The sequence below is a fragment of the Eleginops maclovinus genome, chromosome 23, assembly GCF_036324505.1.
Source record: "Eleginops maclovinus isolate JMC-PN-2008 ecotype Puerto Natales chromosome 23, JC_Emac_rtc_rv5, whole genome shotgun sequence".
NCBI classification, from domain to species: domain Eukaryota; kingdom Metazoa; phylum Chordata; class Actinopteri; order Perciformes; family Eleginopidae; genus Eleginops; species Eleginops maclovinus.
The window spans coordinates 7738880-7766847 of NC_086371.1; the positions used below are offsets into that span (position 1 = coordinate 7738880).

Genomic DNA, 27968 nt, shown 5'->3' on the forward strand with positions numbered 1-27968 from the left:
TTTTCGGTGCAATGTATCTTCTGGACTCCAAACAAAAAAATAGTTTAAAGATTGTAGTGTGATTAAATAAATATGAAGAATAAAGTTTCTATTGGCAACAGGCATGGAGAAAGTAATTCAGCCTTGAAACGTGATTCTTTAACGACAATTTGTTCATGTTTATGTCTTGAAATAATTGAGCATAATTGACCATTACACCAGAGTAAAATGTCACAAAATAATTATTTAAATGTTCTGTTTTTTGAATTTTGTCCGAGACCGATGTGACATTTAGCCAATAGTAGTCATATATCATTTGGTAAATACATCTGTGTGTCATCACATTACACAGCTGGTAAGATATTCGTCTACACTGTGGTGAGACTGAGCTGTGAATGTAGCTGTGGAAAAATTAAATATGTCCGTCTATCTATGATTAAGAGGCTTCAGGAATAACTTTAACCTCTTAATAGTTGATGAACACTGCTGACTAATGATTTAAGAGGTCAAAACTTAAAAGGTGGATTTGAGTGTGTGTTGGAGATTTTCAGACTTTAAATCTCTGTTTTCATATCCATGAACCTTTTGATTCACTTCGACATGACATATAGGCCGCACCTGTGTGTGTTTGTGTGTATGTGTGTGTCAAGACCTTGAAAGCATAATGCTATTTGATTTCTGAAGCACACGGCTTCCATAAGTCAAAACGGGTTTCCAGATACAATGTTAGGATGTTATCATATCTACATTTAATAATACTGTTTTACTACTAAAGTCAATTGTATTCCAGATAAAGGACTGAATGTATAGACCATGTATGTGTGAATATGCGTTTGTGTGTGTGTGTGTGTGTGTGTGTGTGTGTGTGTGTGTGTGTGTGTGTGTGTGTGTGTGTGTGTGTGTGTGTGTGTGTGTGTGTGTGTGTGTGTGTCTGTCTGTCTGTCTGTCTGTCTGTCTGTCTGTCTGTCTGTCTGTCTGTCTGTCTGTCTGTCTGTCTGTCTGTCTGTCTGTCTGTCTGTCTGTCAATTCAAGAGAGAGAAGGGGAGAGTGTTTCTTTAAAGATAAAAGAAACACTAGGGCATGTCAATTCTTACGCCAATACGCGAAAGTATTTATGTCCTTTATTCAAAGAATGTTATTAAGGCCCACTATAAGATATGTTTTTAAAGTCATACAAAAAAAGGTTAGATACACACTTATTGATCACAAGACAGAATGTGGAGGCGTTGTAGTAGCACAAAGTAAGAAATAGATACATTCAAGTGTCAGAAAAATAAAACAAAAGGTAGCTTTATATACTTAAATAAAATAAACTAAAAAGTGGAAATCATACACATCATTTGAGAGTGACAGTGCTACCCCGGAGGGAACCCACCCACTGGCCATGTATGGCAAATCATCATTTTTATAAAACTGGTCAAATGTTTTTTTGATTAAACTTTGAGAATAAGTAGCCTAAGTTGCCAATAAAAGTAGGCTAGCAGTGTCAAAAGAAGCCCAGGATACAATATTTCCCCTGAAATGTTAGTGAAGATAAAGTAAGCTATAAAGTAGGCAGGAAATACAAACCTTCCTACATTAGAGCCCAGTTGAGTTATTTGTATTGTTGTGTAAACGGTTAATTCAAGGAAGACTTTATTGGGGTCACATAGTACAGCAACATTTTGCTCAGTTAAGAGTTCAATTTATTTAAGTGACCCAAAAAATAACAAACAAACCAACGAAACATAAAGAATTTAATAAATCATTTTGTTTTGAGGCGCTTCTGTTTTCATATTCACACGTTGACCTCTGTTGCCACGGAAACGGGGACGCGTCACACAGGACGCAACCACAACGCTGGTGAATTTGGGTTTCCGGTTCTGATCGTTTCCAGTCGAAGCAAAATACTTCACGGCAATACTGGAAATATTGACAAACTGAGTGCCCTCCGGTTTGTTTTTCGGTTGCTGTTACCCTCCGTTTTAACAGAACATTAGTTCAGGCAGTACAGTGTGTGTGTGTGAGTGGTTCATGCAGAGTGGAGCAGCAGTGTTTGTGTTAGTAGAGTCAAAATGGCGTCTGCTGCTTGCCCACTCAACAATCGTTTAATCCATCTGTGATTACACTAGTCTCGTAACTAGATTCAGACGGCCTACGACGGTGCTTTATTTCTCTAGCGTGTTTTTGTTTGTTTTGTTTTGCACGCTGATAAAGTCGGAGCACATTTCATCGTCATGTCGGACTCGGAGGAGGAAAGCCAGGACAAGCAGCTTAAAATTGTAGTTGTTGGGGACGGTGCTTGTGGGAAGGTGAGACCATCACAAACATATCTAACGCACACATACTGAAAGGTACTGAAGATAGAGTCTAAATTCAACACATATATTTGTGTTTTATTGTCAGTTGGACGACAGTACGGTTCTGTTTACGTTGCTCATCCAACCGCTGCAGTCTTCCCAGTCACCATGGCGACTGACGCTATTGTAGCTTAGCTGGCTAATTGCTAACAACATCCAATTCTAAAGGCAACACAATTAGCTTGCACTTGAATTGTTTCTTACACTTTACGACACAGGTAGACCTGTTAGCTTTATCGTGTCTTACAGTTGTTTAACAATACAATACGCACTTAATATAAGTCATGTACGATGTCTTGAAAATATCAACAAAATTATAGTATCGAGGAAAATGTCAGAAAATGCTGTCAGCCTCACTAAAATGTAGATTTCCTTCAATCTCTGTTTTATATCATATTAAACTAAACATGTTTAGGACTGGAAAAACTAGACGTTTAAAGGCATCACCTTGGGCTTTTTTTATGACATTAAATAACATTATGGCGGAATAGGATTTCTAAAATTACATTTTGGACTAAAACGTTCTTCAGTATTAATCACAATTTGTAATGACTGCCTGATTTAGTAAAGATTAATGGTTAAGTAGAAAACTCATGCAGCTCACTAACCCATCAAAATGAACATGTTTTAACAGTAACAACAAAACAATTCTGTAAAAAGAACAAGTTGATGGACATACTCTTGTAGTTTTTATTCTGCCTCAAAGCTAGCATTATTGATTGCAATGTGGCACGTTTCTGGATCAAACGTATTAGGTCTACCCAGTCCTTAATCCACTTTGCATTTGCCTTTGAACGTAGTTGTAGTGTAAGTGCTGCTGGAGCTGTCGTTTATAGTAACTAAGAACATTAGGCTTACATTGTTGAGAAATGATATGATGTTGTTTCATCATTATTTTCAAACTTTCCCGTCAAAAGGGGCCCGATAGCCCAAATAATTAATATTTGTATATGCTGATGTATAGCCTGCTTTTAAAATATATGAGAAATTACAATAGGGTAAGCCTGGAAGAAAACATAACAACATTCCCTAGATTGTTCAAATAAAATGCATCTTTTAATTGTTTTAAATTGAAAATATAGCTGGGTGATTATTTGTCACAGTCCCCATATTTATATAACACTTTGGGACTGCAGCTACTGCTCAATTCACTTGGGCTATAACACTGCACTGTGCAGTGTTATACAGAGTGTGGCAGTTTTTCAGTCTGGCTCTTACAACTGGTGGTTGTTTTCCATCAGTGTACCTCTTTTTTCCTGGCCAAGCACCCCCTGTATGCATTTGGCTCCAGTGAGGTCCCATTTAAGAAAATTATGTCTGGACAGCCCACATGAGAAATGTTTCTGTTTTCTCATTTGATAGATTAAAATAACAAAGTGTCATGCGTGAAGACTGAGTTTTATGACTGTCTGAACTGTGAATAAATATAGGCCTTCGTGCATTTTCTCTTTTCACTTTTTTTCTTTTTGCTAAAGCTACGCAAGCTTTAGGACTGCTGTTCCCTTTCATAACTACTGGACTGAATCCCCAGTGTGATGATGATGTAGATTAAACAGTGGAATATTAGCCTACTCACACCGAACAATCATTTGCAGCAAAGCAAGGAGGTTGTCATGACAATTTAGCTATGGTTCTTCTTCACTGCATCTCAAATCCTCGAATGAATGAGTGTGAATGTAAGGCAGGGACGTCAAGTGCTTTCAACTACACATCCCCTTTCGTAACTAATCTCTCCTTCCTTTGGGAGAAAGAAAATGAATGTAGCAGTAATAGTGAGACCCAATGAGAAAAATGAATGTTCTCATTCTGGAGAGTCGACATTTTCTTTTGGGGGAGGGGGGGGATGAAGAGAACACACACAACTCAGTTCCCAGTAGATACGCTACATTAATAACCCTCCTCACACTGCTGCCAGGTGTCAGCTCGTCACTGTCTGAATGACTTACCTGCTTGTCTGTTTTGGGCAGAAAACAGGAGCCCTGCCCCCCATTTCGAGTAGGCACCACTGACTGACATCTTGAATGCCGTTTCCCCCCTTATTAATGTCAATTTGCTGAGCAAATTGCAATCGGATCAGTTTTTCTTGGACAGCAGTTTCGGTGGTATTTTTGCTTGTGGTTAGTTGTCCATTCAGAAATATGGGGAGATGTGGGAACGCTTGTCCACCTGAGCAAGATGTTTTTTAAATATGGAGTCTCACATTTAGCCAGGCTCGTAAGGTGCTGCGGGGAACATACACACAGGTCTATTTTGTTAGAAGTCACTGAGTTTTCTGAATATTTGCTCTTTAAAAAGGGTCTTTAGTTGCAGGTCCTGTACATTAACGGATGCTGCTTCAGAGCAAGTGTGGTCTCACTTGTCAGCAATTTACAACATTTGTATCAGTCTTCACTGTAGAAAATAAAAAGAAGGCTGAGTGCAATGTTACAAAAATGCACCGCATCTTGAGTTGCATCACATGGAAATGGTCAGCTTGCCATATTTTTTTCCCTCTCGTAGTTTCTTGTTTCAGTATAACTTCCCCCATTTCCCGGCATTGGTATCATTGGTGACCCTGTGCTGTTCTCTGTTGGAGTGTCAGGATTACGCCAGCTTTTACATTCGTTGGTTAGTTCCAATTGTACGTTGGAAAAAAAGGACTACGTTGAGGGAGGAGAGCCAAGCTACTGGAATGCCAAGACAAATGGCCCACTAGGCCAACGCGAGCATGTGGAATACATTTTTGCTGTCCGAGCTTGTTATTCCTGTGTTGTCAATGATTGTTTGGGCTACTTAAATGGCAGATTTTCTCCTTGTTGCGTCAGTCACCTCTAGTAATTTTTCAGTCACTCTTGAGCATATGACATGCTCGAAAGACTGAGATTAAATAAAGTCTGTAGGTTAGTGAACTTTTAAAATAATTAGATGGATAAAACTTCAAAAAGCCGCTGGTTAAGGCCGAGGTTACACATTTAGTAGCTTCAATTCAAATATAAAATTCAATTTCTAAGCTGGCATAAACGTAAAGTTTTAGTTTTAAAGCTGACCCCCACATTGACAAAGTATCCTCAGGAATCCAAAGATACTATTATTTACCGTAAGAAGATTTGGGTAAACCATGATAAGAAGAATTGGAGGATGAAACCCTCTTTATTGTCACATACATTCACACAGCAGGAGCACACACAGTGAAATTCGTCCTCTGCATTTAACCCATCCTAGTACTAGGAGCAGTGGGCAGCTACCGTGCAGCGCCCGGGGAGGTTGTTCCCTCATTTATAAGCTTGTGTCCACCCTAAAGTAATTTGAAAGCAATCCAGTTTTATTTGAAATTTTATTTGGCTAAAACATCCTTTGCCTAAATGGAGGTAGATAAGGACAAAGGCTCAAGTGAAAGTTTGCTGGATTGAAAGAAAGAATTTAGTTTTAAATCCTCTAACCCTCAGTGAGTGGTGAGTACCACATTAAAATGCATTTGCTGCCACATGAACACTCAGGGAATCCCATTGCTTCACTTCTCTGTTGTGTTTATGTAAGCATACTGCTCTAAAGATAGCTAATAGACATTCAGCACTTCATTTTTTTCCCTATCCTCATCCATCAAAATGAATTTAACTTGGCATGTCAAGCCTGTGCTATGAATTCCCATGGATTTCAGGAGAGACCCTAACATGCTATTTTTTTCCCTCCTCAAACACAACAGTGACAGTGATGGACGCTTTATAATTTGTGGCAATTATTAGGTCTGCAGTCTGTAGACATGACACACTCTGGCACCTGTTTTTGTAATTCACGTTGATTTCACTGTCACAACCGTGGCTGAGTAGTGAGACGACGGGGAGGGGGCAGACAATTACATCAGCGTACCTTTCAATCAATAACAACGTTTTTCAAGGTGCCCAAAATGGATTTGTTATAATGAAATGAATATCCTACAGGTTATACGTAAAGGTTGCAACGCATAAGAAGTATGGCTGCACACAAGTGTTGTCATATGATAAATAGTATTTTTAGAAATATTGTGAGAAGCTTTCTTTGGCGTTAGCTCAGTTTGAGTCAAATCAAAGTTTTTCTACTTCTGCTCACCACCGAACGTATCACTTCTTCAGGAAGTCTTTTAATATACTGTATATTTTCTCTGGAAGCCAGTATCTGCTCCAGGCCGTGCTGCGATTTTGCTGTAGTTGAAATTTTGTGCGTATATGTGACATTTCGTTTTAGCCAAATACTATGCACTGGATTGAGGTTTCTCCTTTATCATGCCTTTTCTTTTAAAAACACTTAACTCCTGTAAATGACTTAATTATTTTCATGTTGATCGCTGAGGATTTCAGATTGCTGCACTTTAACCATGTCTCTCACTTTGTCTCTCTGTTTCAGACATCTCTCGCCACAAGGTTTGCACAGGAGGCTTTTGGGAAGCAGTACAAACAAACCATCGGCCTGGATTTCTTTCTGAAAAGAATAAGCCTTCCAGGTGAGACACCTTCCTAATCTTTTGGGAGTGCTCGCCTGTTCAGAGACTCAGCACAGACACGCGTGTTGCACATGCATGTCGTGGCAGACTTGTTAATTCAATAAAATACTGAGGATTTATGTCTTTGGTAAGAATCTACAGACTTTTCTGTATTTGTTTGTAATACTGTAAAATATACATAATGTCAAAGTTTTCGATGTTTGTGTGTACTTTACAAAGTCAAAAAGTACCAGAATATTAATTAAAGTCAGACAAAGAGGCCTGTTGTTCCAACATGACTTTCTGTCATATTTTTATTTCTCATATTTTCTGGCGCTGTTCATATTTTCTTGTCCTAACATTTCAAGGCAGAGTTTGTTCTTCAGGTTAACTCAGGAGCTGAATGTGTCTTTTCTGGTAGCTCCTCATTGTAGAGTGTCTGCCACTTCTCAGGCTTATTCGCTCTGAAAGCTCTTCTCTCCAGAGCAAACAGCACACTTTTTAAAAAAACTCCACAAGGCCAATGGACAGCTTATGTCCAAAAAGGCGAGCCTTGCTCATAATTCTGTGGCACCGTACAGAGTAAATACATTAACATTTTATATCTATATCGCTGATCCCCAAGTTCAACCGATCTTTGTCCTGCACCACATAAAACATTGATGTTCTTATTTGTTTATGTTGAACCCGCAGAAATAAAGCCACACTCTGTATCCCCCTCAGATCGGTAAAATAAATGTTTATTGACTAACGCTATATTTAGACGAAAGCACTCCATTTTCACTTCCTACCATGTGAACTGGGGATTTTCAGCATTTTTAAAAGGCATTTTGTAAAACTCTGCCAAGGCCCTAAGCTGCAGAAATCTGCAAAGTGCCTCCATTCTTTCATTACTAATAAAACAACATTAAGCAAGGGCAAATTAAGTGCTAAAAGTAAAAGTTAGGCTGATTTGTGAGTTGGCTGAAGGATTGTATTTTGATTTTGTGTCAGTTTCAGCTTATGAGACTTAGGAGAACTAAACCCCCAAAAATGTTGTGGTGGATGAAAAGAGCCAACCATAAGCACAGACCGGGCCCAAACGTCTTAATGCAAACTCGAACAAATGCTGTTAATCGTTTGACTTCTCTTTCCAGTCAGTTTGTTTCCTGAAAGGGCTCTACTGACAGTGCTGAACTGTAACCTTTGTTCAAATATAGCGCACGTATCACCGGGGCAGCAACAAACTGGGTCCAACAGCGGAGTTGTTAAATGGCCCATTTTCTGGGGAATTGGGTGTTGATGAGCTGATGAAGAGGAGGGTGGCTCTGCGAGCTGGGTGGTCCCAAACGTTCGTTAGGACCCCCACCCTGCCTTGTATTGGAGAGGTTGTGTGGCTCTCCGGGTCTCTATGGGGCTGTAAGGGTCTTTTGCAGCAGGGGGGAGAGTAGCCTTTAGCCAGGGTTGGCCCCTCTCACCATGAAGGCCCGGCTTGTCAAACTTAATGTACATTTTCCAACGCGGGGAGAGGTGAGGTGAGGCCGACTGGCACACAACAGCCTCCTCTGTGTGTGCTTTTATAACAATACCTCTTCCAGATGTCTCTGCCAAACCAATGAGGTACAGGCGGTGAAGGGGATTGATTTGAGGTGAAGTTGACTTTAGGAATTCTCGAACTTTCTGACGCTGCTTTGTCTGTGTCCATTTCACATCACCTTAAGAGGTCAATTAAATATCAATGTGTTTTTATTTTACCCCTTGACCTTGTTATCAGTTTTAAGGTTCATCTCTTGGTCCCACCATTGCAGTTTGTACCTCTTCAGATCCACGTAATTATCCCACACAGGGAAGTTTGGTTTGAAAACTCTACTAATAGAAACACTTTGAATCACTTTGTGAATGGGATAGAATTTAAAATAAATAAAAACAAAGTCAAAACAATCACTTTAAAAATAAACATGGTATTAAAGTCCAAAAGTGCAAAGCATAAGCAGAAAAATGTCAGCTCTGTTGAGTCATCGTGAATCTTTGAAACATAAATAAAGCCAGTGTCCAGGCCTGGTGGACGGGTGGGGATGGCTCTATAACACCAAGGAGCCGTTATGCATCGCACTCCTCAATGTAGCTTTACATTGACACTGTATAGTCTAGATGTAGTGACTGTGAACCTCAGCGTTTCCTTCCTCCGCTTTAAAAAAGGGGGATTCATGAAGGGGGTGAGTCGTCCAGCCTTGTCCACAGGGTACGCTCTGCTCCCCATCGCCACTCCAGCCCAGCGCCGGACCCTCATCACCCCAACATAAACTCCCTGCTGTCTGTTCATCCCTCTTTTTTTGACATTTTTTTTCTTCAAACGCCTCTTTCATTTTTCCAGAGGAAGAAAATATTTATTTGGATTTGGTTTTTGTGCCCGTCTTCCTCTCTCTCCCTCTCCTTCACTCCTTTTTTCTCTTTCCACAGGCATAGGGACAACAGTCTTCTTTTCCTCTCATTTTGTGTTTAATTATTGCTATTTTCCTTAACAGCACATAATTCTCTTCACTTTCCTAACTTGGCAGGATATGGCACAATGCAAACAGCTCTTCCCAGGCTAATAAGAAGTCCCAGTTTTTTTCTGCCTGTGTATTGAGCATGTTTAAATTAGAGGGTAAGCGTACCTATTCATCCCCCTCAATCTCTGGGCTGGATATTCTTGGATGTGAGGTGTGGGTAACCTGCCAGGCAAAAGCGCTTAGCATGAAATATTAATTGATGATTTATTGTTTCCATTATGTATATCAACAACGTGGACTTTTATTATAGAAAATCGCTCAGCGCAATTCCAGTAACAGCTGACTCATTATTTCTTCAGGATTATGAGCTTTGTTATAACAAGTTAATGAATAAAAAAGACACAAAAAAATGAATGGAAACTGAGAAATTGCAGCATTATTTATTGTTTTGTTAAATGTTTATAATCACTTATTGGAAACGAGCATTTTCTAGTAAGACAGTGGGGAAACACACATGAACGATTCTTTTTAGAGCTGGTTTTACTTTTTGTTGTTGCAATATGAGGTCTTTTTGGTATTAGTGTTTTTTCTTTTCTCCTCTGTAGGAAACTTAAACGTGACCCTGCAGGTGTGGGACATTGGAGGCCAAACGATAGGAGGAAAAATGCTGGATAAATATGTATACGGAGCTCATGTAAGGTGACACGCACACGCACACGCACACACACCTAAATATGAATCTCTGGTTTGTGCTACAGCTTTCTATTGTTCTCCGACCTTCAGAGTAAAATTCCTCCCAAATGAACACTCTTGGATGACAGAGTAATAGGAAGTTTAAGAAGAATACATTTCGTAGTCCCTATTAGTCCTGTATTGCTGACTCTGTTCAGGCTTATTAGTACAGCCACTCCCTCCCTCTGCAGCCAAATCATAATAAACTGTCATTTTGTGAGCTTAGCAGGTCAATAGACTTTTGAAAATCTATGCATCGCTAACTTACACTTTTTATACATTTTGAGGTTTTCTGTCAGACTAAACAAATGTTAATCCTACTGCACACGCACGTTTATAGTGAGCATTAAAAACAACATTTCTAGTATGCTGGAACTTCTCCCAAATAGGAAATAATTGAATTTTTAAACTGAAATCATTCGAAGTAATGCCCGAGAGTCCCTTACTCTCATTAAATGCTTCTCCTATGGAAAAGTTCACATGTTTTCAAAAAAAATGACAGCAGAGCTTTCCGCAAACAGTGTAATTTGTGTCAGTGCGTACTAGTTTGTACATGTGTCAGCAACATCAGGTAGCCGTGTTGCTACAGACGAGTGCTATCTGTCACCTCCAGGATGTCTGTTGTTTTGAAGAGGACTACTTAAAGGAGGCAGTTTGTCTAATCTGAGACCCGTACTGCAGCATGAGACCTCACATTCGGGCACAGGCAGGAAACTTTTCACCATATAGCAGCTGCAAGCACACTTCTGTCATGTTTGTCCATAGAAGCTGCACAAACATTACTTGGAGGTTCTTTTCCATTCCATGAATCTACATGGCATTAAAATAGTGAAAGGGACATGTTTTTTCTGCTCTAAATTGTGCAATAATACTGTGCACTGTACAGTATATAAACCATGTCTGCAGCACTTCCTTTTAAGGCTCGGACAATATTGGATTTTATAGATGATCGAGTTGAAAAAAACTCACAATAAGATGATTGTGTTGAATTTCCATCATTGGGTAAATTGTATTATTACTATTGTTAATATCCTCATGAGTGGCTTGAAAAAGTAGTCTAGCTCGTTATAAAAAATAGAACTATTACAAAAGTACATCAACTTTAATGTATGAAAGAACAATGTCGCCTCTTCATTTTTTATTTATGCAGGAAAACCACGATTAGGATTTTTGTACTATCTGTTATGCAATGTTTGTTTCCTAAGAATATATAAGGATAAGTCAGTTCGTTTATGTTTTGTCATGAGTTTTAGCAATATGTGGGATTATATTGTGAACTACATTTACTCCAGCCAGGATAATCATGCCGTGAGTTATATTGTTTTGTCCGTTACTGTCTATGTCCTTCACAAGCAAAATGTTGCACATCACATTACGCTTCTCGGCAGCGCTGCATGGAACGTTCACACCTTTTGTTCAGCACTGTGCGTTCTGTAATCAATCATGGCTGTTTCTGAAAGACTTGCAGTAATTGTCAGGGGGGTGAGCTGTCGTCACCAACCTTGCGTGTTGTGACAGTGCGTGTCTGATGGACAAAAAGCAACAGACAACCCTTCAGTCGTGTTGCATCATGCAGTAACAGTGGAGACATTTACCACGGCTCAGGTTTAATTACCAGCCCGCTTAGATATGGCAACAATCTCAGCAGCGATAGCAGATATTTAAACTCTGTGATTATTTGTCTTGATTTATGCCAGCAGCTCTTGTATCTGTGTTTACTGTTTGATTAATTTAAGTGTCTGTGTGTTTGCTCAAACATGGCTCTGGTGTTGTTGCCTGCGTGTTTCTGCAGTGCATGCGGTGTCGAGGATTACATGGGGAGGAGGAGAACGTCTTTAGTCAGACAGCATGCATTCATTTACTCAGATAGCAGATAACCAAACCTCACCTTTATTGCACCAAATGCTTGACTGAATATCTTGCTAACAAAACAGGGAACACAGTTTTCACTTAAAAGCCGTGCCGCTGATTCTTACCTCAATTATAATACTAGTGACACTCAGATCCTGTGAGTGAGTGTGTCCCCGACTCTCAGAAGAGGAGCAGTGCCATCTGCTGTTCCCTTGCTCCCTTAGTGTTACTCAAGTCAACATAAGTCTAAATAAAATATGATGTGTACTCTCAGGACTCTGTTGTTTCTTTTTGTTTTTCCAACGCAGGGGGTTCTCCTGGTTTACGATATCACCAACTACCAGAGCTTTGAGAACCTGGAGGATTGGTTCAGCCTGGTGAAGAAGGCCAACGAGGAAAATGACATCCAGCCGGTTGTCTTTCTGATCGGGAACAAAGGTGAGAATAAGACATACATGAACACTTCAATAACTCGTTTTTTTCAGCAGGAAAATGAATTACAGTACACTTTAAAAGAAGTTTTGTCTGTTGAGTTTAGAACTTCCTATATTTTCTGCAAAATGAGTAGAGAGTTTTTCTCTCTTCATTTCACCCTGACGCATTTTTCATTCTGCGTGTGTGTGTTTGTGTGTGGAGGAGTGAGTGTTGGATGGTAGCAGACGTGTTTGTTAGAGCACCAGATAACTGATCGCCGTGATAAGCCCGATGATAAGAGAGTCAGGTTTTGGAGCGATGGGAATGCTGATGTTTGTGAACTTTGGGGAGAGACTGACTATGATTTAAGATTCCCGGGCCAACGGACCTAGGGCACCGCTTATCTGTGGTCCCCCCCCTCCCTCCTAGTCGGTACCCGTCTGGACCCCCCCCCCCCACCTTGAGTCTGCGCTCCTGTCCCGAGTCGTTGGTTAAGGAGAGAAACTGGACGTTAACCAGACGGCTCTCCTCCTATCGGCCTGCACCCACCTCCAGAATAAAGAGTAATAATGATGACTCTTTTTAAACATCCCCTTGACAGATGTGGAGTCATGGCTGCCGCCGTGTTATTGTAAAGTGAGGCGTCAGTGTGTGTGTGTGTAATGGTGACTGTCCACCTTCCCGGGCAATGATGAACGGTCAACAGAGTGGTGCCTGCATACAGGAAGCTCTCGCTAATGTTACTCAGCGGGGAGCATAGGTCACGGTTTAATTCGCCTGTCTCGAGAAGATTCCCTTGTCTTCGCATCCGTTGCTTGTCCTAATGCCCCGGCTTTAACGGTGGGCGCCTCTGTATTTAGGCTAGGTTTTGGGTGTATGGATGAGTGTGTGTACTGTAATATTTAAGTAGTGTTCATCCTGCTGTCATGCTCCTCACCCCCACACTCCCACAGTCATTCTCCCCCTAATGGCTCTATTGCTGAGAACGGCCCATGTGTGTTTTTTCTGTTCCTTCAGGCTGAAAAAAAGAAAAACAAAATCCCACACAGATTGCCCCGCTAGGAGCAATCAATTACCTTCCGAGACTTTATGAATCCCTGAACCCTCCCATGGACTCTTTTTTTCAGTGAGCTTGAAAAGTTAGTCTGGGTATCTAGCTAAAAATGTCCACACCTACATTTTTGTTTTACTTTTCGTCTCCACACTCCAGTTTTTTCTCTTGCCTTTTTTTTTTTAGTATTGTAGCATTTTTGTTCTTTCTCCAAAAAGGATACTTGGCACACACAAACAATGAGCTGAATGTATAAATACAGAGCATTCTTTTGAGAGCGGAGTTGAGATTTCTTTTTAATGGTTCCCATGATGTCGGACTGAGTGAGGCATCATGTTTGTGACAACAGAAATAGACGTACAGACATAACAAGGGGCTTTTAAAAACACTTCAGATTTATGTCTCTGTGAGGGCTTGTCTTTGGGGAGGTTTTTAGTGTTTTCACTTAGATAAACTTTAGGTGAACACTGGCTGTAGAAGTCACTTCATTTAGTTGCTGGTTAGAGCAGAAAGAGTTATACACATGCGGACCATGCAATAAAAGTCGCAGTATTAAAAAAATGTGCTCCTTAGATAAGTAAACATGGGGGCTACAAATCAAATGTGACCCTGTTTGGCTTATTACCAGTACATGTGCTACTGTATACATCGAGTTTCCTGAATTACCCTGTGCCTGCCGCTTGGTTTTAACACTGTCTTCTTTACCAAGTGTACGGTAATTGAGCCTATGGACCGGACTGCTTCATTAATGATGCTGTCCCCTCCTCTCCTCACCCTGGCCTGACTGCCCTCCTGTGCCATGTCACTGCTGGGGAACAACCTTTCCTTTCTTCGGCTTAGCATGGCCGGCTGGGGTTAAGTGTGCTTGTTAAGCGTCAGTATGCTGCACCCCCCATGCCCTCTATATGTTGCCCAGAGCCCTGTGTTAAATAATGGCACCACTTGTAACAATTCAGAGAGGAAGTCAATGAAATGTTTTATTGAGGGCACACACATACACGCACACAATTATTTATTCAACTGCATGCACACACACTCACAGAGGAACATACACTTGTGGAGTTTCTAACGCACGAGTAATGGAAGAATGCTAAGCTCTAGGTCTGTCTAAACATACTATAACTGTTTATTACAGCGCAGTGTAACACCGTATGGTACACAGGATCCTCTCAAGAGATATGTTGGCCTGTTGCGAAGTCATCTACTCCAATGTTTCATTTTGAGTCGACTTATAAGTGCTGTAAGTTTTGAATGGGTTCCAGACGATAAATTATGTCGCTTTGCTTAACAACAGCTGGATTTTGCCTGTGACTGTTTGACTTTTAGACCAGAGATTGTCTGATATAGAAAAAACATTGTGCGCTGTTAGCTGTCCTAATTCATATTTTGCATCTTTCTGTAAGCAGGTCAGTAAAAACTATCTAACTTTTTTTAACACAGGTTACGAAGCAAATTACAATGAATTAAGTACAAAAAAACTATGAAACCAAGCCATTAGCACACAATCAAAGAATCATACAAACGCAACGCACTTACTAACAGAGACAGTATACAGCAGCCCGTACCACCTATATCAACCCTTGAACGTATATATTATTAATATAGAGAGTATAGAAAAGCCAACTCAAAGAAGTGGGTTTTAAGATGTTTGTACGTACAGTGTAGCTCCTATCAGTGAATGGGACCATCAGCCTTTTAAAATGGCTTGTATTACAGTTTGAAAAACAGTGCACACATTTCATTCTAGACATTAAGCCTGTGTCGTTTATCAAACCAATTTGTTTTTATTAAGTGGGGATCGCAGGACCCCTGCTCGCTCCTCACCCATCACCCTTCCCATTGCTAGCGCTCTCTCCCTCAGGAACTCCAGAGCATCCATCATGGACTTGTACAGCCCTTATTTGGGTGACTTAAATGGGTTCAGTTCTCTTAACCCCTCCTCATCACTCATGGCTTTTTGCTCAGAGGTTCTAACACTGTTCACTGCTGATCCACTCAGGCCTGCCATGGGAAACGTTCCCTTCTGCAGGAAGATAAGGTCCCCGCATGAAGAGAACTTGGAAACTCAATTACGTCTTACCTGTTCTCTTTTGCCCTTTCTTTCTCCTATAAGTGTCACATGCACCCTCTCTCAAACATGCACACTCATTTACATCCCTGTGCAAACATTAACTTTTTCAATCACACACTCAGGCCTATCCTCAGCTCTTATCTCTCACATGTGTAGACTAGCACTTCTGCTGTAGCTGCCTTTGCTTACAGTAATGTCTTTTCATTGGCTCAGACTCTCTGTTGTGTTAAACAACATGCGTGTTTGCTTTCTGCACGCTACGGCAGATCTCCTAGCATACCGTTACCCGTCGCACTTCACTCTCCCCAGTTTTCCATTCAGCCATGTGAAAGTTAAGACGAAACATGAATCTCCCCTCACTCTTGCTTTTTTGTGAACCATGTCCTTGCCACCAACATTGTTGGTCTTGAGCTGTTTGCCATCTTGGCAAGGCTTCGGGTGGGGTTGAAGCCCACCCCCTCCCCAGCTCTCTCACCCCCGTCACCTCCCTGCCCCCGTAAAGCTGCCACAGTTCCTGTCTGTTCAGTGCAGGCCTGCACATTTCTTAATAGAGAGATGCTCAGAAGTCCAGGAGCGCAGAGGAGCTCAATGCGCTTCTGTTTTTGGTTTAGCTCAAAAATGTTTTTCCTGGCTCAACCCACTCGTACTTAGGTCCTCTTACAACAAACTAAAAGGTCCTAATTGCCCCCAAGGGAAAGGTTTAGCCACAATAGACATGTGGTGGGACAAAAGCCCAGTGCTCTTACCCGGCACCCTCCCCAGATAGAGGGGATGAACACGTCAGCAGTGTCTGTTTTGCACTGTGGGTAGTGCAACCACAGGTTTAAAACTGTAAAACATTATATATACAATATATAGACCTGTGAGGCATGTCTATAAGGAATGTTTACAGTTTACACCAAATCCAGTGTTTCCTGTCTCTGTTCACATTTTGTTAAAGGTAAAGGGTCAGAACAGACATGTGAATCAAAGTGGGTCTGAGTGACCGCTGTAACTGTAGTCTGCTGTCTCTCTGCAAGTCTGGAAATATGGGAAATAGAAATGCAGGTTAAAGGGATACGGAGGGATGAATGGAGAGTTACAGCTGAATTACCCTTCATTTCACAACTTGTGTAAAATCGCAGCTGCAGACGATGACATGTGTCCAGCAGTGATCAAGAAATACTTTCTAGGGTTTGTTTAAGCCCGCTCAGGTGGCTGATAGGAGGTCTTTTAAAAACTGAGCAATGCAACAATCACAATCTGGTACCGTATTTAAATGCTAAGATTTAATTGTATCAACAGCTGACCCAGCTTTGGTCCCTACACTCATCTCTCTTAACTCTCTGGCCTGTCGAAACATGGAAAGTCCTCATTCATTTTAGCCATCCATAAAGCAAATATTGTTGCACATGCAGTAGATGATCAGTCTTCGCATACCTTCTTGTGTGGCAAGTCATGGGCCATTTGAGTTTCACAGCACAGCTTAGCCACCTGACCTGAGTGCAGCCTGGAACCCTCATCACGCTCAGGCTTCACTTTATTTCTCTGCTTCACAACATTGATATGGAGGAATTCCTGGAAGGGGCCTTGCTGACACGGGGTTGGGTAAATAACTGATTGATCTGGATCCACAGGCATTTATTTTAAATATATGGGAAATATCAACATAATTTTTCTCTACTTATTTGCTTAATCTACTTGTTTGTGGTGTGAAATATTACATCACTGTCTTTGAATAGTTCTCCTGCTTCAGGTTTTTAACTTGTTTGCTCAGTCGTGAGCAGCACTCGCTCCCCATGCTACAGTTCACTGCTGCAGCTTGATGTTAAATATGTAGGCCGGTCCAACGCATCATTGCTCGTAGGAAGACTTTATAATTACGAATAGCCCTATAGTGATGCGATGCATACGATTATGAAGGCTCCCATGTGCTCTGTATAATTATTATAGCTCATAGTGACGCTGCCGGCTCACAGAGGCATGTATTCCAGTTCGGCCATAAAAGTCCACTTAGTTTAACAGCAACAGGAGAGCTCGGAGGACATGGCCAGTGAAACCAAGGGCAGCGTCTTGTGCGGTCGGCTCAGAGTTGGGCCTTTTGTTCACTTTTCATGAGTCCTGGGAGCCCGTTAACCCAGGCTGCGAGGCCCTCGGCCCTATGTTTTACTGAAGCAGTGACAGCCCGATACTCCAGCTCTCTGTAGAGCTACCGCTGGACACTCTCTCTGTTTTACACTCCCTGACCGGAGAGGAAGACCACATTGTTTTACAAGCCGCTGAGGAGTATCTGATTATGTTTGAAAGTGTGAATGCGTGTGTGTGTGTCTGCACATCGTTTCATGAAGAACGATCAAATGACAAGATGAGCTGTGATCAATGAGCTGTCGACAGAACACTTCTGACCTAGTGGAAAGCGATTCCCCCGACGGTCCCGGCCCGTTTCAGGCCACCGGAGCAGGGGCGCTGCGGCACAAAGAGCGCTCTGTCTCTGTCTGGAGTCCCAGAGGGCTCCTGCACGGGCCTCGCTCACCTCCACAACACCAGGCTACTAACAGCACTTCATCTGTCTGTCCTCACTCAGAAAAAGTCATGATAATATTATTAGCTTACCTTCAAGTTCTAATACACTGATAATTATCCCTAATTATGCCACCACAAGTTATATTCACTAGTTATACAAGGTCCAAATTCAGTATAGAACGAGCCACACATTGATGATATGCCATTGTGCTCATGCAGAAATTATGATTCAATACAAAATAAGACTTTCAGTTATATAACAGTTGGATAGAAATCATTTACAAGTACTTCAATTTAGATTTTCCATTCCCTGTGAAAATATACATTTCCTACTGTAAACAAAACGTACACTGCTAAGATCTAATAAAAACCTATGTGGACGATTCTGTATAATACTGTAGCCAGCTTTTTGTGGAAGGGATAATTAATATTGTTTACACTTACATTATGTAGTCCATATTTATAATACTCGTACAGACCTATCACGGCCTTCATATTTCAAAATTCTTTTTATGAGCTCTCAGCGAGTCATGTAAACCAGTTGGACCCAATCATTTAAATGCTTCACATAAATTCTTCTAGTCACTTGTTTTATTAGCGACTGGTGTTGTGAAAGTTAAATCAATGTCTTATTCAATCAGACCTCCCTCATAATGATTCATTATAATTCCTGCTGACTTTAAGGTAGTAAAGGTTTCCCCGTATCTTGTACCAGAACATTTAAAGGTAAATAAAGTGTCACATGCAGTTAAACTAACCAGTTAAAATATAAGACGTTGAGGGAAAATCATTCAGCTGCTTTTTCAACCTCCTGCAGTTTAATATCAACTTATGATAGATTGGGAAAGTCACATCAGTCTAATGATTTCCCACTTTCTTTTGTAAGATAGACTTGACCAAGACAGCACTAAACAGAGCAAAATCAGCCAAAGCATTTGCAGTAGGAAGACTAAAATCAGCATAGAATAGACTTAAGCCAGAGATATCAAACTCCTCAATTTCAATGTAATTTGCAAACTACTGTATTACTTGCTTGTGCAGATTATGGTTTGTGATCCAATTTAATATTTCAGACATTTTTCGGAAGCATTTATGGAAAATGAAGTGATTAACCACGATCCTTCAAGACGTATAAGGCTATTCTCACTTTGCAAGCCCTAGAGCTGATTAGAATTTGTTGCTCAGGTCCCATTTTGTTTTATCCGGCTGGTCACAAACACATTTTAATGGGGAGAAATAGAGATTTTTAGTTGCGTCTTTTTCTGTTGCAATGGCTGCTACTTATCCAGAGGTGTGTGTGGATGCAGAGGAGTCTGAGGCCTAGACAGGAATTTCCATATAACCAATATGGCCCAAAATCAGAAAGGAAAAGGTCAGATTCCAGATTTCATTGAATGGCAGGGCTACAGAAAAATCTTTGGGGTGATAAATGAGACAATTTGCTGAAGTCAATTCATTATGGGTTGGACATGGTTTGATAATCCCTGCCCTCACTAAACAGTCTGAATTGTTTCATGGTCGTCATTGAGGGGAAACTGAGGCAAACCCTCTTAACAGGGTCTTAAAGACATAGTGTGAGGTAATGTTGGAAGTGATAGGTTCTCCCCTGGGGTTGATTAGGCTCAACCCTGTAACTTTCACTTAATGTGATATGACCCCTCAGAGCCCAGAGTTTCTGACAACACACACACACACACACACACACACACACACACACACACCCACCATTACCACCACAAACAGACACATAGACACACATGCAGTTCACACATTCCACCCTCAGCCCTCAAACTCCCCACTGCACCCACTGCTGTTTAGTTTAAAATGAGGCTGCCGGCAATTAACTGTGTTATGTCAAGCTTATTCTCTGGCTGTTGCGCGCTGGGTAAACTGTTTCAATTGGTCCCCAGCAGCCGAGTCGGCAGAACAGTAAGTAGGTGTCTCTGTTATCACAGCATGGTTTTAAAAAGCCCACTGAGGATCACACAGTGCGGTGTTGGGTTTCGAGGCTAGTTGGACAACACGGAGCTATTAGCTTTTTGTTTTGCCTTGGCAACATGTGTTGGTGAACTGTTAAAGAAATATTCATCCCTGAATTCTCACATCGTACACATTTGGCCTTTTAATGTGTCAATGAGAATAACAATAGAGTGTGTCTGGAAATGTGAAGTATGTGCTAGTTAACTTTGGTTCCGTGTGAATTTTCCCATTTAAAGCAAGGGAGTGTGGATGTTTTGAGAGGAGAAATAGCTCACATCTTGAAATGAAAAGTTGTATTTTAAAAAACAACAACAGTAAGTTAAGATATATGAGCGTTATCCAGCAATTATCACTTGCTCCCATAGTGGCAGTTGTTTAAATTAATGTTACAGGTCGGGTTTGTTTCAATAGGCTTTCGTAATAAGAGCTGCTTTACCAACCTTTCTGTTAATAGAGAGAAGCACCTTTTTCTTGAGGGATTCATGTCAGGAATTAGACACTAGTGTTTATCGAAGCTGTACAATATTCAAAGTTTTTTGGCAGGTATCGCTTGACAAATGTTGTTTTCAAAATACCAGAGGATAGGCTTAAGTAACAATGCTTCTTCAGTTATTTAACATCAGTCTTGGCAGATGTTTTTTCATTTAAGGGAAGGTGATGGTGATGGTTTGAGAGCATTTTTCTAGGCAGTTCCATCATACCAAAATAAAACTGTATTACTAATTTCAAGTTGTTAGTGACTCTCTCCAAGTCTGTCTGCTGTCAGGATATCAGGTCTCCCACTGAGCACAGTCTTTCCATGAAGGAGCTCAGCTGGCATCCCCACAGACACTAACATGTGGAGAGGAACATTCATATTTTGTTCTCATTTGGTTGTGTTTCCTTCTACGTAATGGATCAGCACAATAACAAATCAGATATTTACGGTAAAAGCCCAATTTGTCCGCCAGATATTAATCTCCAACTGTTGTCTTGTAATTCACAGCAGTGACAGGCAGACCTTTTAAATAAACACCGACGGTGACCAGAACGAGGGAGGGCCATCGCTCTTGGCGAGTGATGATCCTCTCCACTATCTCTCTGCGCTCGGAGGACTAAACAGTTTATTTTGTGTTTGCAGTCACTTCCTCGGAGTTGTTAAGCTGATGTACAGTTTGACAGAAACGGATGGAAACCAGATCATCGGAGGAAGATTGTTTTGACCTGATAAGTAGAAATGGGTACATTAGGGAGAGAAATGGAGCAAAAGACTAAAACTGTGGGATTAGTCTTGAATTCAGTTTACAAAGACACATGCCACATGCTGAAACATCTTTTGTGCGAGAACGTGGGTCCACCTTTAGTATTATTTTGACTTTCAAGAAGATTCACAAATCATGAACTGAACCAATAACCAAACTAGGTTTAATGCTATCCATATCGGGGACATTTTCCTTTAGAATATATAACGACAGAGACATCTTCTCACACGGTCCTTTTAATAAATTATCTGTGCTTTCTGAGCTCTTAAAATAGTAATCCAAACATCTACAATTCAATGACAACCAGAGACAAAAATCTGCAGCCGGTACACATCAACTCACACTTCATTTCATTTCTTACTTTTCAACTAACAGTTCCAATACTTCAACTCATATCCCCACTGTTGTCACTGCTTACATAACAAATGACAATTATTTACACAGCACACACTTAAACTATCTTTGCTGCAACTTTAACTCAAATCAACTTATTTAACTGAAACTAAAATGCTCTCAGTTTACACTTCAATTAACAGTGACCTCAATGTCAAACAGGAAAAAGAAACTTTCGAAGATGCCTTTTAGCGATTACATTGCAACACACCTACAAAACATGCTTAAAGTGCTATACATCGCAAAGAAATTGACATTGACACTATTCACTCTGAAGGGTTTTCCACCTGCAGCGTAAGCTAAATGAAATGTTCTTCAGAAATGTGGCACCTCTGTTGAAGTTTACCTAGTTCTTCATTTCCCCTCCCCTTGGTGCACATTCCCACAGGCAGGAATCAGAAACCTCACTACACCTCTTTGACTAACAGTAACGTACCTTCCTCAGCCCCTGAGCCACCATGTTAATGTTGGCTAATCTGACTGTCACACATGATTGATAACCTTTCCCAAGTGTGCAGGATCCAAAGGATTAGCATGTTTACTTCTAGTAGCACGCTGGGTACCTCCACTGTTAATGACTGGAATTAATAACCTGCTGACGCCTATGAGACAGCTCTGTTTATGCACAGGCCGAGACATGACAGTCTGCCCTGGACACTGAGTAGTGGTAAAAGTGTCTAATCCTGCCCAGAAAGGTTTGTGTTTATATGTCACTTATGATGACATGATGATGGTAATATTCGTTTTAGGCTAAAATGATTCTTTCCAAATGTATTTGTTGTGGTCGTTGTGGATTGGCCTTTAACTTTTCTGGGTCATATGACTTACTGAGTTATTAATAATTCAGGATTAGCTCACTGTTTACATTTTCTTCCATGTTATGTATCTGTCTATCTCTTGCTTTGCTTCTGGCTCTATCCCTCCCTCCCTCCCTTCCTCACACACACATACACACTCACTCAGGGGCATGAGAACGGGGTAAATCCTTGACAACTTCAATGAAACCTCACACAAAGAATAAAACTCGGGGGGACGAGAGAAACGCTACACCGTACAGTAGCCTGACCTCCTCCAGCTACCATAGACACGTATGCACCAGATACCGGGCGTGGCAGCCTTTCTGCACAAAGCCAGAAATAAAGAGCCAAGCTACTGCTTTCAGCTGCAAGACCCCCAGGTGACCTTCTTCATCGACCCCAGCATGACCCCATAGTGAGGAAGGAGAGAAGCAAAGCGCCCGGTATCACTGCACAGGAGTCGAATGCACATCACAATGGCTAAAGAGGAAGGCGTGTCATTGTGAGCTCACAGTAAATCAGCATGAAGGTGACAGTCCCAGTTCTTGGGCCTGTGTGCCAACCTTAAAGGCAGACGCACCCATAAGTCAATCTGTATTCTCCGTCCACGCCCTCACTGTGAGCCTGAAGACTTTGGTCATACATGTATTGTGTCTTAAGCATTTCTCCACAGCTGGGCTGGTTTGTGTGTTTCAGGTCAAATAGAGGTTCATGGCTTCGGGGTTCGACTGTACTAAGCTTACACTGAGGAATGTGTCACATCCAGCTTTTGGTAATGGACGTTTGGGGCTACTGAGACGATCTTTCCCACTCTCAAACTCCCTGAAAGGAACTCCTCTATAAATAAAAAATAAATAAAAAAGTTTGAAAGCAACATAACAATTGAATTATGCGTTGTTATTCGTGCCTATTCTTGAACACTAGGCAGACCCCCAGTCATCTTCACTCAAGTGTAAACTGTTATCTTTTTTGTTTATGTTCAGATACGTGACAGTTAACCCTGCGAGAGTGCTGTATAACCACCGCATAAATCTGTCTATCTTGTACGTTTTTCTCACGTGTCACGCTGTGTTTCGTCCGCAGTCGACCTGGAGCACATGAGGACAGTGAAGGCTGACAAACACCAGCGCTTCTGCCAAGAGAACAGCGCCATCAGTCAGTTTGTATCCGCCAAGACGGGAGACTCAGTAAGTACCAGCTAATTCGATAGTATATAGATGTAGAGTACGGAGTGACTTGGATTCCACCTAACGTGTCCTATTTTCCTTGTCATCTCTCCTGCCAGGTGTACCTTTGTTTCCAGAGAGTGGCTGCTGAGATTCTTGGTGTCAAGCTAAACAAAGCCGAAATTGAGCAGTCCCAGGTGAGCCATAATGGCATCAAGGTCACTCCTCAAATGTCACCAAAATCTCCATGCTGCGTTCATACTTGAAAATGGTTTATTTGTTCCAAACAAGATAGAAATGGACACTTTGTGTGGAACCAGCCACTGTTGAAAGTGCTTTATTTATCAGTATTTTAAAAGGTTTCTTGAGAAGGTCCTAAGAAATATTAACGTCAGATTCAGTTCTGAAACAGTGGATTTGTTTCTACCAGCGTCCTTATAATGATGAATGGAAAGAATGTGCCATTTCATTCTATTAAGCAAGTTATTCGCAACTAAAGTGATGTGTGCACATATTATTTATAAGAAAACTTATGGTAATTAAGTCAAGAATGTCAAAGATTTGAGAACTGAACTCTGAAAAAAAAAAAGCCAGAAAAGATGCGTGGGATGCCATAACCTTTAAAGTGTTTGAGTCAATGAGAGTTTATTTCTTTTAAAAGACCAGAATGCTGTGTAAAATAATGAATACAACTTTATAGAATATTATAAATGAACAAATATCACTGTCATTTAAATGTTGTATTAATGAATGTCAGATTCTTTGTGAAAACTGCGTACGTTGGTTTTAGGGACACATTCCTTCTACAGAAACGTTGGTACTTTTTCTTAAATGTAAAACTGATGGGTAAAAGAATGAAAGTATCCGGTGATATTTACCGGCTTCCTCTCTCCTAACATTACATGCAGTGCTATGCCTGAAGTGAAGGGAGGTCACAGTGAGTGTGTTAGGTCAGTGGAGGTCGCAAACACTGTAAAGGACCTTTTGTTGTGTAAACAGGAGTTTGTTACGTCTGCCTCCTGTGATAGTCTACCTGCCACTGACACTGGCCCACATTGACCACATTAACGCGTGAAGTCAGAGGTTAAAGGTAGTCCGTCGTAAGGGTGAGGGGTTTAGGACTGGCTGTCTTATTTGGTTTATCTCCCACTGTTTTGGGCTGAAATAGGGTCTCAGCTTGCCATCCAGCCCATGGTGCCCGGTAGTGGCAGCTGTAGGATTTACAAGGTCACCTCCCCCAGAAGCATTAATCCTGGGTCTGATATGACCGCTTGGAGCCACACTGGCTGGGCAGTGGTTGATGAGCATGGGGGTTACAGAGAGGTCAGGACCCCCAGAGAAGGGAGAGCATGTAGGGGAAGGACTGGCCAAATTCTCAAGCCCCTCTCCCATCACCAACACGGCTGCAGACTAACTGAAAATGACCGTCGACTAATGGAGCCGTCCGTCTTCTTTCTTCTTCCTCCCCTCCCATATAGCTCTGTCAATAAAGCAAAGTGCTTAAATCCAGGCTTATCTTTGGCTTCACCGAAAAAGGCTAGTTGACAGAAATGTAAAAAAGTCAACATTGTGAAGTGATTTTAGTTCCAAACTTCTGATGCATGGCTATAATAAGTGTGCTTTTTGCAGCCAGCCCAAGTGTCTAATGGACTCTAAAATACATATGATACATTTTGGGTGTGATTTGTCGGTTAGTATTTAATTTTCATGTTTCTGCAAGGGATCTAATTGCTTTTTGAGCTGCTTTGATTAGTCCGTCGAATTTCAATAATCGATTAATCATTAGGTGCCTTTTCATGCAACCAGATCAGTTTTTAAGCCTCTCAAATCCGATAATTCCCTGCTTTTTCTCTATTTTATATCCTATTAAACTGAATATTTCTGACTTTTGAACTGAATAACAAGATATTCTCCATGGGAAATGTGTCCAAAACATGTTTGAAATGATATTGATGATTGAAAAGCAGAAATAGTAGAGATGGTTGCAGATCCCAATTTTGTTTATTGACCAATTTTTTTCAGTTCACTTTTGGTACATTTTCCGTCTAAAAAAGCACTCTCTATACACATTCCTAACAGTTGAAGACGTTCAGAATTGTCGTGAATATGGAGCTGAGGCTTGAGGGTGTAGGTGTGGGGCGAGCGAAGCCTCATTATCAGCTGTCGACTTCAGAGAGCTGAACACGAGGGTCACAACCCCTGACAGTATTGTATCTGCCGAGCAGCCCTCTCCGTCATGCTCCTCTGTCGGCTGGATCAGATAGCGAGGCCAGGATCTCTCATGACTCCGACACCAGGCTTCGGCAGCTCGTTAATCAGGCAGCCAACCAGGGCCTGCTATTCAGCCATGTGCTAAAGCATCCATAGCAACAAATATAGCATTACATTAGGATTACTGATGACTTGCCTTTTCCACAATTCATTTAAAGATATTTTAAATCTTAGCTTCACTTTCTTTTGTCTGTTTCCCATATTTCATTTTCATTTTTTCTCAATCCATTACTCTTTCCTCATCTTCTGCTATTCATTGTCCTCCCCCCACTTGGCTCTGGGCTGCATTTTTCTCACTATTTTCACCCTTTTCCATGTCTTTGTCCTTGTCATATTGCTTTCCTCCATCCCTCCACTGCACTGCGTGCTGAACTGCTCAGATGATTGTGAAGGCTGAGCTGGTGGCGTACCCACAGGATGAAGGCCCAATTACACAAGAGAACAACCAGCAAAGCAAAATCTGTTCTGTTCAATAGTTGGAAGTATGTCTCAACAGTAACATATTTATTTAATCAGAACTCAGTTAGATTTTAGAAACAGAGATCAGTTGCTTTGTAGTTGTAGTAATTATCACAGATATGTAAGATGTATTTTGTGCCTGTGGTTCAGTTTAGAGCTTTAAAATAAGAAGAGAAACCCAGTTGTTATTTCCTGTGTTATCCTAACTGTGGAAGTATATTGATGAACTGTCTTATGAATCTCAGTTATAGCTGTGGATTTTGAGCCCTCTAGAGATGACTCACATAGGATTATGGATGTCACTCTCTTGTCTGAAGCTACAGCCTCATATTTATCGTATGCAGACACACGAGTGGAATTCAATCTCCTCATATTACTGTAAGCCCGTAAGCGAAGGAAGTCTAGTTTCCCAACATGTCTATTTCTAAAGTATTTCTTTATTAATATACAATTTTCTTTACATTTCCAGCTTTATCTCACTGTAATAAACAGCTAATCTAATCCTTTTACCTGTAGTGCCTTTCAGCAATCTAGATTGTTATTGTCTAGAGTTACCAAGTGTTGGAGATGTAGAGATGTCTGCCTTCTCTCAGATATAATAGAGCTGGATGGAACTATTTTCTTTACAGTGCTGGCGGGTGTGGTTTGGTAGAAAGAAAATATATTTACTACATGAAAGTGCTCCTTTAATAATCTGTGGATTATCTTTAGTAACCGGGTCTTGATTTCTGGAAAGAGACCCTACAAGCATAGCATCATCTATTTCTTTTATACTGCAAAAAAGGTGAAGTCTCTACATCTCAAACACTTGGTAATCCACCCCAAACACTCTACATTCATAAAAAGCACTTAAGGTTGATATTTTAGTCAAACTGTCCCTTTAAACTTTTGCGAGATTCAACACTGTGATTGGTTGACTCCTTATTTGTGTTTTTGTGGCATCTTTTTGATTCTCCATCTGTTGATCTGTCTCTCCAGCGCGTGGTGAAGGCGGACATCGTGAACTACAGTCAGGACACCGTGGCCAGGACAGTCAACCCCCCCCGCAGCTCCATGTGTGTGTTGCAGTGACGCCTCCAGCAGTCACAGACACATATACACACACAAAGTCACACTTAAAAATTGCCTTCAGTCAGTATTCCTCTGAAATGTGTTCAGAGTGTGTTCTCTGTTTTCCTGTGTGTCAGTTGTACGGGTTCGAAAAAGAACAGACTGTGTGGTTTTCAAGACCTTGGCCTCTAGTTCGGATATTTAGCAGGAACGATTTCTTGGGTGGTTTACCAAAAAGGAAACGGGACCATTTTTTTCAAGTTTACGCGCAGCTATGATTTAATTTCTATGATTCACCTTAAGTAAATATAAAAATAAGGCTTGATTATGTGTTAGTATGAAGCCTGTAGTACCCAAGTGTCAAGTTGAGCTGAAACGTACCACATGTTATTAGAAGTCTCTACATAGCCTTATTCAACTGTCCGTTATAGAACAGAAGTTTGCATTGAGAATGGTTATGACGCATGAAATGCTTCATAGGATCTCCATTCTGACCACATTTTAATAGCCTGTTTGGCAGTATGTGTATTTTTAGAGACAGTTGGGAAATTGCGTTCAACAAGTGAAAGTAGTTTCTACATGCTAGTACATGTTGGCATGATTTAATGTGTTGTCCACCTACAGAACATATCCGCCATACGTGTAAAATATGTATTTGTACAATTAAAGCTTCATTTCAAAGCTGCTTTAATTGATTAGAAGTGATCATCCTGTAAATTGTAATCAAGTAAACAAAATGTAAGCTTTAAAAAAACAAAACAAGAAT

General features: G+C 41.0%; 1 protein-coding gene across 2 annotated transcripts; it reads left to right on the plus strand.

Annotated features, from left to right (window-relative positions):
• The first annotated feature begins 1793 nt into the window (after positions 1-1793).
• On the plus strand, positions 1794-27968 carry rab28 (RAB28, member RAS oncogene family). Of its 2 annotated transcripts, XM_063876887.1 has the most exons (8): positions 1794-2270; positions 6678-6774; positions 9830-9918; positions 12116-12245; positions 23340-23443; positions 23542-23619; positions 26074-26175; positions 27131-27968. In XM_063876887.1, the coding sequence occupies exons 1-7, from the start codon at positions 2196-2198 to the stop codon at positions 26167-26169; spliced, it is 669 nt and encodes a 222-aa protein (XP_063732957.1). In that variant the 5' UTR covers positions 1794-2195; the 3' UTR covers positions 26170-26175; positions 27131-27968. The 2 variants fall into 2 exon arrangements, with proteins under 2 accessions (XP_063732957.1, XP_063732958.1); XM_063876888.1 differs by lacking the exon at positions 26074-26175.

What these genes read in the sequence shown, in the direction of transcription:
- rab28 (XM_063876887.1), top strand. Translation starts at nt 2,196, where the DNA reads ATGTCGGACTCGGAGGAGGAAAGCCAGGACAAGCAGCTTAAAATTGTA. An exon ending in AATATGTATACGGAGCTCAT is followed by an intron (nt 9,919 to 12,115) that starts GTAAGGTGACAC and finishes TTTCCAACGCAG; the next exon opens with GGGGTTCTCCTGGTTTACGA. An exon ending in CCGAAATTGAGCAGTCCCAG is followed by an intron (nt 23,620 to 26,073) that starts GTGAGCCATAAT and finishes TGAACTGCTCAG; the next exon opens with ATGATTGTGAAGGCTGAGCT.